Source organism: Glandiceps talaboti, chromosome 13, assembly GCF_964340395.1.
Source record: "Glandiceps talaboti chromosome 13, keGlaTala1.1, whole genome shotgun sequence".
Taxonomy (NCBI): Eukaryota; Metazoa; Hemichordata; class Enteropneusta; family Spengelidae; genus Glandiceps; species Glandiceps talaboti.
The window spans coordinates 19374240-19386739 of NC_135561.1; the positions used below are offsets into that span (position 1 = coordinate 19374240).

The 12500-nt window shown below is 37.7% G+C and overlaps 1 protein-coding gene across 1 annotated transcript in view; it reads left to right on the forward strand.

Moving 5' to 3' along the window:
- The first annotated feature begins 3529 nt into the window (after positions 1-3529).
- LOC144444383 (dipeptidase 1-like) overlaps positions 3530-12500 on the forward strand; it is an 11620-nt gene continuing 2649 nt past the window's right edge. Inside the window, exons 1-7 of the mRNA XM_078133797.1 lie at positions 3530-3762; positions 6669-6795; positions 7270-7402; positions 9812-9962; positions 10238-10298; positions 11185-11361; positions 11850-11952. Coding sequence (XP_077989923.1) covers positions 3530-3762; positions 6669-6795; positions 7270-7402; positions 9812-9962; positions 10238-10298; positions 11185-11361; positions 11850-11952 — 985 coding nt within the window. The remainder of the gene's footprint in view (positions 3763-6668; positions 6796-7269; positions 7403-9811; positions 9963-10237; positions 10299-11184; positions 11362-11849; positions 11953-12500) is intronic.

A 12500-nucleotide genomic window follows, 5' to 3' on the forward strand; every position in this document is an offset into this window, starting at 1 on the left:
GCATCAAACCCAACCCTATAGTTTGTTCGTGATCGCCCGGATATAAATGACCCCCGCCTTCAAGGTGTTTGGTTTATAGGCACAAACAAACTGTGATAAAACATATTAGTAGCTACTGACGGTCTATTTCATTTTTAGAAAGGAATTTTGCTAGGAGGAAGTGTGTCGTCAGAATTGACAATACATAAATCTGCGTACAAGTAGATGAAATATTGAATTTGTAATATAATTATCAAGTTTAAACATCAGACAATTTCTAAGTAAAACCATGTGTCCAATGACGTCAGGACTCCTACAGAAACTTCAGATGTTTTGTGACATCACAATAATAATATAATAATAATTTAATTTATTCCCAACAATATATAGTAATTACAAATTACATTTACATTTATATTTACCAGATAAATACGTATATCAATAGCTAATGGGAAGGGGGGATGGAAATAGTTGTCTTACAACTAATCAAGTCCAACAGCTTTATAAATACATTTGACAATTGACAATAAATATTATCTGGGCATATCCAATATGATATAATAAATCTGGAATCCTCAAAACTTACAGATACATACAATGCACACACAACAACAACAACAACAGCAACAACAACAACAACAACAACAACAACAACAACAACAAAATAAGTAAATACTTCCAATCTAAAGTACAAAATTAACCGACTGTAGATTTTTTTTTACTCCCGTTTGAACTCTGACCTGCAGTGGATGTTCCTGATATTAATTGTATTCTATTCCATATTTTCGCACCTGCATATACTTTATAGTAAATTGACCCGACCTGTGTTTGGCTCTTGGAATACGTAAATAATCCTCGTACTTTGCCTTGTTGAGTAGAAATGACTGATTTGAGTAAATTAATTGTGAAATATCTTTGGATGCCTATTGTGTAAAACGTCATGGACAAAGATCGCTAACTGTAGGTTGTGTTGGTGATAAATATTCAAAATACCCATATATGCAATGACGTCATACTTCTTATAGTAACGCCATATAAACAAAATACGTCGCTTTAGTCACATCTTACTGCGGAGCGAAGTACACGATCCCTTTACTAAAATCGTTATATTTCATTGATTTTTTAGAAGCATTTTATCCAAAGATAAATCTTGTCCATCAAGTGCGGATGACCGTACTTTTAAATTTGTTTCCGTGAACTGATTATACTACAACAGCATAAATAAACACGATATTATCTCTACGCAGACGAGTTGACAGTGTGACCGACTTTTCTCAAAACAAACAACTTTATGCGTTATCAATTGACTGCATGATCGGAATGTGGTTTTTTTCCAGTCCATTATCAATCATTTAATTGCTTCGCCCTTGATTATTTTGTCATTATGTGAAGAGTTCTAATCTCAGTTGCTCACTCTGTTTTATTAATTGTTCGATGCCACAAATGTAAGCTAATATTTTGGGTGTTGACTGTTGTGGCTGTCAGAATGTAGGCTGGATGTCGCAGACAGTTTACAATTATATACTTATGCAAAAATTCCAAAAAAAACCCTACCCATATAATTGTTAACCCAAATGTTTGAATTCGATGGTCTTTTTGTTATCATTGCAGCCGTTGGGTTTAGATGGAGTAATTCTTTTGATCGAACCTCTTTATTAACAATAACTTATACCAGACAGTTTGTCGTTGTTCACACCTAATTTTACGCCTAACCCGACATTGACCTTCAAAGGATTTGGAGCTAATATGTATGGATTTAATGTTGAGACTTAAAAATTATGAATATTCACAAACTATTTCAACTGTGTTTCTGTTTTATTGATAGTAACGTTATGTTATTTAATTCTGTATTCGGCCCTTGTAGTCGGCCATCACCAAATCCTTCACAGTTTTATGTAAACTACAAACGAACAGAAAACTAGTTTCCAAAAATATCCACGTCCTTTTTCTTTGGAAATTCCATTTTATTCACTTTTCCTATGATCAGAAAACACTACGGGCATCCAGATTTCTATCAAGCTTCCATTGGTACTGGCCTTTCTTCCAACTAAAAATTGGAAAAACAACATTTATTTTTGTTTAGATTTTGGGTGGTCTGTAACGTTAAGATAAGGGAGGGTACCTTCACTAATTACAAGGGGGTGGGCCGGGGAATGGGGAGGGTAATTTTTACAAATAAGTCCTCAGGGGATAGAGGGAAATGTTTTAGAAAATGGAAATTAGGGGAGGGTCACATTTTACATGGACTCGTTTTTTATCTAACTTTGCCATTATCCCACCGCTGCCACATCCTACCTCTACTATGTCCCACCACTGCCACCATTGTAAAATCATATCATAACATATCAGTGAAATCAATTAATTAACTGTTAGTTGTGGTGTGAGGAGAGGAGCAAGTCTCACAGCATACAAATATCCTGGGGATAATGTGACTGGGGATGTTAACTTCTATCCTGAGGTTGTCAGTTGTGTGCCCATTGGGAGTTCTGGCCTTCAGCTCGGCCAATTCAATCCAAATTACTATTATTAATTCGGAATACGAACGTAAACTCACAGTGGCGGTAATAGTGGGAAACAACAAATGTCTTTAAAAACTATCAATGTGGTGGGATCTTCCTACAGAAAAATTCCCTGTTTCTAGTGGGATTCAAATCCAGGTCCGCCTGACTACTAATTTGAGCTCTAACACACATGCCACAGGGATGCGTTGTTAAAAATGTTTGTCATGGACATATTTGAACAGGGAGAGGGTCATATTTTAGAGCAAGGAAATTGAGGGAGGGATACATTTTATGCCACAAACAGGGATTGATTTCCTCCCGCCCCGCCCCCTTGTAATTACTGAAGGCTCCCTAAATTGTCCTCAGTACAACAAAGTTCAAAATGGCTGACATTTTGGCAGTAACCCTTCTAATAGTTAAATCATCACAACCATACCTTGAATGTTGGTGTTAACTTGTTTAAAGCATACTGAGCTCGTTAAATACTTATAGACTAAAGAGTATAGGGACAGGTGGATGCCAGTAGCTTGTTTTTATATAGTTGTATTCAATTCCTACCACTGTGTTCTTCCAATGAAACATTTTGCAAGATGCACAAACCAACACACATCCACCACGGATGGACAAAAACAGACCAAAAGATCACACACACACAAACAATATGGACAAGATAAGAGTCACACACAAATTTACAGAGACTGTTACATTGAAGTCTGCAATTACAGCCCATCATCGTAAAAACGAACTCGCAAAGTATTATTGTTGAGGGGGCGAGTTCAATAGCCCTGTAGCACGAATTAGGGGAGGGTCTATGGTTAGATGTATACTTTAAAGGCGTTGCCGTTCTAAACCATGGATAAGGGTGATAAATTGATATTTATTACACCTTCGTTAGATAAAACGGAAGTATTACACTTATGTTTCTCACAACTCGTCAAGCGAGCTGAAGAGACAGTACTCAGCTAGTTATACAGGGAAAGGTTCAACGCGCACTTTATACTCGTTTTTGTGGGAATCGAAAACAGACAAAAAGACAGCATTTTAGCAAAATGGAATTCTCAGAAAGTTCTGAATCATCATCAATGCAGTGGGGTAGTACTTCTAAACGAAAGAAGTATCTTTCCATCGCTATTGTCATTGCAGTTTTGGCCATTTTAGTATCAGTAGCTATCGCGGTACCAATCGCTTTGAATAGTAGTTCTGACGAAACACCAACAGTGACTCCTGATGACCATCTGGAACACGCTAAACAAATCATGAGAAGAGTCCCCCTTGTCGATGGGTAAGTTCCATGTTTGTGTTTATCAGACAAGTAATACTATATAGAAAACAATCAGATAATTCTAAATGAAAGAAAATATTACTTTACTATTATGGTACTGATCACGAAAAATGTTAAGAAATTGGAATACAATGGTAAAAAAAGTTAGTAAAGTATGTCTTTTGGTGCTTTTTTTGTACCTCAAACGTGAGTCGGTAAAACGTCATTGAGATACCAAATAAAACTAATGTACTTACTCCATCTACTAGCAAAGTTGACTACGTCACTTGCTCTTCATCTTTAACTTTATCATTTTCGACTTCTCCCCGCTTGTCGCACAATACCTTTCTCCTCAAACCCCTTATATACTGTGTCGTTATTTGCTTGCAATAAGATATATTGGATGACGTCATCTTAACAAAAATGAATAATTCCTGATTTCAAGGCAAGAGAATCTACGCAATGACATTTGAAAATGTAACTGTCGATATGGAGATTTAAAAAAGTACTGACTGTAACTGGATCATTTTGTTACAATGAACAGTATTGTATCGCCTGTGAGACAACGTATTTTTGTTTAGCTGTATACACGATAAATCAAATCAAATTTTGATTTTGGGATCCGCACCCATAGGCGATCATTAAATGATTGAATCTAATTTTTAGGCAAATGTATGTTTTTCTTTCAGTTGATTTTAAATCAAATTTGATCTTTTAAGTCACTTGCATATTTGTTGCCTTTATCGCGTTGAATCAGAGTCTTTCATTTTCATTAAACCTAACATTTACATTACGATTGAAATGTCCTAGTCATCATTATCAACTTTCCTACTGGACAGCGGGTCTATTTTGGAATTCAAACCCTCTATTAGTTATCAAGAACTGTGACGTATCAACAATTTCAACAAGATCCACCATGTACATGCATGGAACGCACACAATGGTCAAAGTATTGAAATCACCCAGTTGTGTCTCCTGAAAAGTAAATTCTGAATCTTAATTTAAAACAAGGTAAACCTAAAAACCCAAATTTTCAATTTAATAAATGGTTTTGAACTGGAGTTTACCTTGCTAAAGTGATATACTTGGTTTCTTGTGTGGTCATTTAGATGAAAAGTGAGTCCATAGAGACATTAATTTGTTAAACTGGAGCAAAATCTCTCATTTTCTTTCCACGATAAATTGTAACACCACTACGGCAGAGGCAAGTTTGAGCTCGGACTTGTGGTTGGTGTTTGAGATAACCATATGCATATGGGCGTTCCGTAGGTGAACCCCGGGGGTGAGCCCCAGCCCCAGTCGAGTTATTTCTCGCTGCACCAATAGAGATGCAACAAAAACATATTAATTTGCTGAACGTTTTTAATTTCAAACTTCGTGTAAAATAAAAACAAATTGTTCAAATTGAAAAGTTACCTCTTTTCAATTTAACGATATATTTCATGATCACGAAATGCGAGCAAGAAGTTCACTAACCGTGTAAAATGCGTACGCCCTTTCTGACCTTCAGGTTTGCAGGTATGCTTAAAGGTTCTCCAATTTATCACTATGTTTATGGCATTTTTATGGCCTTCTTTGGTATCATCATTCATTTAATATCTTTTTCCTGTTCAAAGGTCAAAAAAACATGCCAGTTATTAATCAAATATATGAATAAGATGAGTCAATTTTATTGTGCATGGCGTATGGAAAATCAATCATTTAAAATGCCATCTTCAATAGCCAGCGCGTTCTTTCGTTGCGCACTTTGTTGTTTCTGTTGAGACTGGACTTGCCGCTGTTAAATTTACGCAACTGTTGTTGTCTCTATGCTGTTGCCTAAAGTTTAGGTTCTTTCATCCATCTACTAGTAGGTTTATTAGTAAACAAAAAAAAAACACTTAAAAGTCGGTCACTCTGTGTCTAGGTCTTCAGATTTCATTGACATTTACCCTGCGTTGTATACTCATATCTTATTTACCCAGCAGATAAACGCGTGACGTCAAGCCAAGTAAACACAGATAAAGTGCTCTCAAATATTCAGAAGTTGAGGTGCTTCTGATGATAATATTATCTTATCTAAACATGTTGGAAGCATGTTACAATACTTAAAATGCAATTCACGTTATCAAAGATGTGATAAACTGGATTGTGATAAGATGATCTATCGATGTATCAGCTTTACTCAGAGTCGGAGATGACCACGACTCACGAGGTCGAGTACGTTCATGTCGTGATGATGATGTGTGTATACGGAGTAGTAAAATCTAGTTCCTCTTCAGGTGTTCCATCATCATCTTCTTCATCATCATCATCATCACCATCACAACTGCCACCACCACAACCACCACCATCATCATCATCATCATCATCATCATCATCTTCATCATCATCATCACACCACCATCATCATCGTCATCATCATCATCACCGCCACCACCACCACCACAACCACCACCACCACCATCATCATCATCATCACACCCCACCATCATCACCACCACCACCACCATCATCATCATCGTCATCATCATCACCGCCACCACCACTACCACAACCACCACCACCACCACCACCATCATTATCATCATCATCATCATCACACCACCACCACCATCATCACCACCTCCATCATCATCGTCATCATCATCATCACCGCCACACCCACCACTACCGCAACCACCACCACCACCACCACGATCATCATCATCATCATCATCATCATCACCATCATCATCATCATCATCATCATCATCATCATCATCATCATCAATATTGTAAACACAACTAAATGAATCTCTGATTGTCCTCCTGCTCCATCTTAGTTGATTTTATGCTTTGCTACTTTTGATAAATGATAAAGTTTTTGGACTTGCCCCGAACGCTATTTTGATTCAAAGTAATCATAAAAAGTATATTTTAGATATCAATATGTGTGTGTATTCCAGGCACAACGATCTTCCCGGTCAAATGCGTCGTAGATGGAAAAATCAATTGTCAGACGTCAATTTGTGGGACGATTTGCCTACTCACACTGATATACGAAGACTTCGAGATGGTATTGTTGGTGGCCAGGTACAATTTAATTTTCAATTTACATATACAAAAACAAATGCTTCATTTTTTTTTAAACAGACAATGCTGCTGTGTCTGTCCAAAGTTATTTTGTTAAGGTGACTGCCCTTACGATAATATATGTTACTTTAGAACATATATTATATAATCCGTAGGTAGATTATTGTATTTATTACGGAAATCTTTCGTTAATAATTGCCTCAGCGGTTTTTGTATTCAAAAAAATCGGTATAATCTGTCCATTTATTAGCACATTACGGTGACAGCACCGAGCATTAGGTTACGATAATAGAAGCGTAATTGTTTTTTAAGCGCACACACACACATTTGATTCTTTCTGTTGCAATTGCTTGATCCGGGCGTAGATTTTCCTACGGTTGGGGCTCTCAACGTAACAAATATGGAAATACATTACGGTGACAGATAACACTATCATTACTATGTCTCATTTCTGTTTCGTTCATTTTTACTTAGTTTTGGTCTGTATATATTCCGTGTGATACTCAATACGTGGACGCTGTACGTCAGACGTTAGATCAGATTGATGTAACAATACGATACATAAAGCAGTACAGTGGTGTATTCGAACTGGTTACAACGGGACAAGGTTAGTATGTCTGTCTGTCTGTCTGTCTGTCTGTCTGTCTAGTTGTACGTCTGTCTGTCTGTCTGTCTGTTTGTTCATTTGGTATCTTATCGCTCCCCTTTGCGTTTTATTCTATTGTCTGTTTTAACAAAATTTACCTGAACCCACTGATTTAGTTGGTTATCATCTTTAACATGCAAACAAATTTAACTATTTAATCTTTCACAAGGGGAAACGTCTGCTATATGTGTTTTTGGTATTCTGAAAGAGAATTAATGTCGCAACTACTTGTGTTGACAGTCATGTCTACTAAAGGGTGATCATATAAATTTATTATCTTTGAATGTCATAATGTAGCCGTCTCATTGGATGGACAGTTGACATGTATCAAGATTAGCATCAATATATCTGGGACAAATTCAATCCTTGCCAATATATGACGAATGTTTTCTGTTTGTCGGCATCATTATTTTTTGGGGGGAATGTGTTTTTTTGACAATTAAGGCGTTTGTTATTGTAAACTACTGAGTTGCCAATTACCTTTAGGAACCTTTAGCTTAATGTTAAAAAAGGCTAATTTTGATACGAGTTGACGATGTCTCACTAAAGTTCGACAACGACTATACAATTGCCCAGGATTCATTGAAATGTCATCACCCCCACACAAAGAAAACTTTATCCCCAACACACATACACAAATGTCTGTCCGCCAGTCAATGTATGTCTGACTGACTGACTGACTGACTGACTGTCTGTCCGTCCGTCTGTCTGTCTCTGTCTGTATCTCTCTCTGTCTGTCTATCTCTGTCTCTGCCTCTGTCTGTCTGTCTGTCTGTCTGTCTGTCTGTCTCTCTCTCTCTCTCTCTCTCTCTCTCTCTCTCTCTCTCTCTCTCTCTCTCTCTCTCTCTCTCTCTCTCTCTCTCTCTCTCTCTCTCTCTCTCTCTCTCTCTCTCTCTCTCTCTCTCTCTCTCTCTCTCTCTCTCTCTCCCCCCGTCACTTATTTGCGGGTTACAGCTGTTTATTGTATATAAGTTAAACATAGATACAACTGCTTTGCCAAGTTTTGCGTTAACAGAAGTCCGATGAAATAAAAAAAAATATTTTTTCCATTCCTTGCTGTTTAAAAACATGGTAAGAACATCATTTCTGGTATGTCACTATGATGATAACTAGTTAGTGTAATCAGTCCTTTCAGTATGTAGTAGAGTCTCGTGATGTTCTCGCTGGTAATTAGAGTCTCGTGATGTTCTCGCTGATAATTAGAGTCTCGTGATATTCTAGCTGGTAAAAAAACGTCAATCTAGTCATGCAAACTAAAGGGAACAAAGGTGAAGGAAGCCCAGAAAGGTAATTTATACCACCCTGCATCACGTGACATCTCTAAAATAACGTTGTAGAAATCGGCAAGTTAAAAGACTATTAAGTTGTGGAAGTGACAATTGGTTAAAACAGTTCCAGTAGTAAAAAGGTTTTTTTCTGAGCCAGATTTGCCTGTTTTTATGCCTCTATTTTAGAGAGGCCCCACAATGCTAGGGTGATCGAACTAAATTTTCTTGTCGGTAGAGACATAATCAGTCTCACCTTTGTTCCCCTTTAGATCACTTTTGACAAGTACGTCACGAACTTTGTTTCTCTTATATCCGCGATGGGTAGTTTTGGCGCTCATTCAACATTTCATGACCATTTATACTAATTAAAGTTAAACACTGCTATCTTAGCGTTGAGAACAGCTCGTTAACGTAACCATGGTAACTGTATCAACTTGTCTGTCAGTCATTATAACGACAAGTATGTAATTCGGTTAAAAGGTCGACTATTTGACTCTTGAATACATACCTTTAAGATCAACTGTCAGACTTGGCAAACTGCCATCTCATCACTACCTAATAGTTAATTTGAAGTTTCTCAAAGTTCTGTCGACTACTCTAGTAAAGCTGTTAGATAGACTGTCAAACCATGAAAGAGGGATAGCTGTGTTTAATTGAGTTTTAAATTTTAAATATATAGCCCAGAACAAGGGAGTGTATAACTCATATTCTTTAACACGGGAGGTACGTCCCTCTTGGCTTTTTGGCCGGGGTATCTGTACAGCATTAGTATTCTACTTTAGTTGAAGCATACTCCAGGGAAGTATGTTCTTATAACACCATCAGCTGTGCTATTAAAGCCAGAGGAAAATTTGACTACGTTCGATTATTAGTCAACATATATACTAGCATTGTTTTATTGAGATCTCGTGTATTTTTGTAAAACCCCGGGTTGAAAGAGTTTAAAAAAACAACTTGTATAATTTTAAGATAAATCAAAAATTTAATTAAAAACAATTAATTAAAATTATTTTAATTTTTAATTTAAATTTTAAAGATTTAAAGACTCTAATTATAAGTTTGTATATTTACTTCAAGTTCATGTTTCATCTTCTATGAATAGGTATACTTGATGCCCATGCTGATGGCAAAATTGCCAGTCTCATTGGTATGGAAGGGGGACACCACATCGATAGCAGTTTCGCTAACCTACGAGCAATGCATGCGCTTGGAGCGCGATACATGACAATAACTCACAACTGTAACACCCCCTGGTAAGTAGTATATATGATTGGGTACTAATTCTTTGGTGGTGTGGTCAGATTTTTTCGGGAGGTACATTGGCGAAACAGTCTAAAACCTAGACTATAAGATACGTCGTGTCGTTCCGCCCTCACCGGCCGCGCCACCCGATGTGTGAGGGCGCCCCATCAAGGCATACCTTACAGATTATAAAACCATGGATGATAATTGTATACTGATTATTACTATTAGTTTTAAAAGTATGATAAAGTAGATGTTTCAGTGACTATCTTTGTCATTTTTTCAGGGCTGACAATAACTTGGTTGAAGATGACTTAGAGTTTGGTGGTCTCTCTGAATGGGGAAAAGTAAGAGATTTTCATTTTCGATTAAAAATGATGGATGGTAAAGTTTTGCTAGTCTATGTACATTATCATAGATCAATATTTCAAGGAAAGACTGATGTTCGGAGGCCATGGCGTATTTTTTCCACTGACACAACGAACGTGTTGTACTGATACCGTAAATAAGCTTGTATTTTACGACGATGCCGCAAAAAGGCTTGTGACTTTACGACAATGGTTTGGCTTTCTCCTGAGTCTCGGTTACCCAGACTATCGCCGTTGAGGGCTTCAGCCCCAAAGCCATCAACGGAGAGAATCTGGGTAATCGAGACTACTTAAATTCTCCTTGGAGTCATAATGGTTGAATGGTCAGAATGGCTGGCTTCAAATCTGCAAGTTGCCGGTTCGAGCCTCACTGTTCGTATCTGCATGGCTAAAGTCTTTGGACCAATCATTGTGCCCAAGTCGATTCAGTGTCATACATAGGCTAGGGACCTTGATAGGATAGAAGATGGAATGTGAATGATTTAATCATGAGAGGTTGCAATGGATGTTATGCTGCTCCCCGTGGAGTTGGGGAAGTGTGAAGGGGGTCTTATGTCAATATTGGTCCGTGTTAGGGGTAGTAATTTTAAAACGTGTAAGTAGTGTTGGGACGCTCTATATAAATGACATAAAGAGTCGTTTTACTGTTATTACAGGTTTGTGCCAGGGATACTACTTGTATTATACTGAACAATCTTGTGAAGTGAAAAGAAATTTAAAAGAGTGAAATGTGTGCATGGACACATAGCGAACGTTATGGATTTTGACCTTGTTCCCAACATGTCTTCAGTGTCATGCATTTACTATATAGTGTTGGATAATATTGTTTACGATCATTGTTATTATTATTTTCCTTCCATCTCAGGATTTGATACGGGAAATGAACCGTCTTAGTATGTTGGTTGATATTTCTCACGTCGCCCACCAAACCATGCATGCCGTTCTTGACATTGCACAATCCCCGGTCATTTTTAGTCATTCTGGCGCCAGGGAACTATGTGGTCATACCAGAAACGTTCCCGATGACGTCCTCCTGAGATTGGTAAGATTATAAGAAAGTTTAAGGTGCAATTTATTAGACTGCAAAATAAAGTGTAAGATACTTCGTCGCTCCCGGCGCCCTCGCCGATCTGCTGTGAAATTTAGGGGTTTGACCGTTGTGTGAGGGCGCCCCATCACGCCACGCTAATAATACTAGTACATGTATTCCAACTATGTGTTTTATCTTTATTGACCTATTTGATGTTCCTGCTTATATCTATTCTTTAATAATATATAATCAATTCATATACTTGTATGCATTTCTTTCGCACTTTACCTATGATTATGGGTTTCTGAGAGAAAGTAGACAACCATTAAATAATGCAATCCGTTGTTGGAATTGATTATATAGATTGTGAAGTTACTTGCAAAAATCAAAAATCATTGGCAATTCATTTCTTCATATCAGTCATTTGCAGAAAATTATGTCGACCTCGGAAAACATACATGCGTAAACAATCGTTGATTTGTCCGTCGCTTCGTTTTTAGGTTGATAATGGTGGTATCGTTATGGTTGTGTTTTACACACTCTTCGTCTGTTGTCCACCAATGGAAACACCAGCTGAGGAGTGTGGAATAACACACGTCGCAGGTAAGGTTACACTACGTACTACTGGCCGCAGTAAAAATGTTAAAGGGGCAAGTAAGTAAGTGTGTGTGTGGTGGGGGGAGGGGGTCAGTGTTTGTGTCAGTAGCTTGGTGACGGTGGTTATATATATGTGTATGTGAGGAAGAGATAAATAAGGGGGAGAAGGGATGAGAGGAGGAGGAGGAGGAGAATGGGAGGGGAAGGACGGACGGACGGACGGACGGTCGAAGAAACAGAAGTAAGACAGTGGTAAACGTGGAGGATGATAGACCGTGAAAGAAACAGATGGGCATAAAAACAGATGGGTTGTAATTAAGATACGCCGTATTGGGGCGCCATCATCCATCAATCTATCCCTCTGAAGAGGTGAGGGTGGAACGACGTGGACACGATATATCTTCTAACAAACAGACTGAGTAATTGAGATAAGTGTTGAAATAGATTGTCGAAGCGAAATGGACAGAGTTGCATAGAATGAGAGACCTAGAGTGAAAACAAGTTGTAGAAATTTTCTAATATAGATATTATCTAAGGTAATTCTTTTGTTTTTT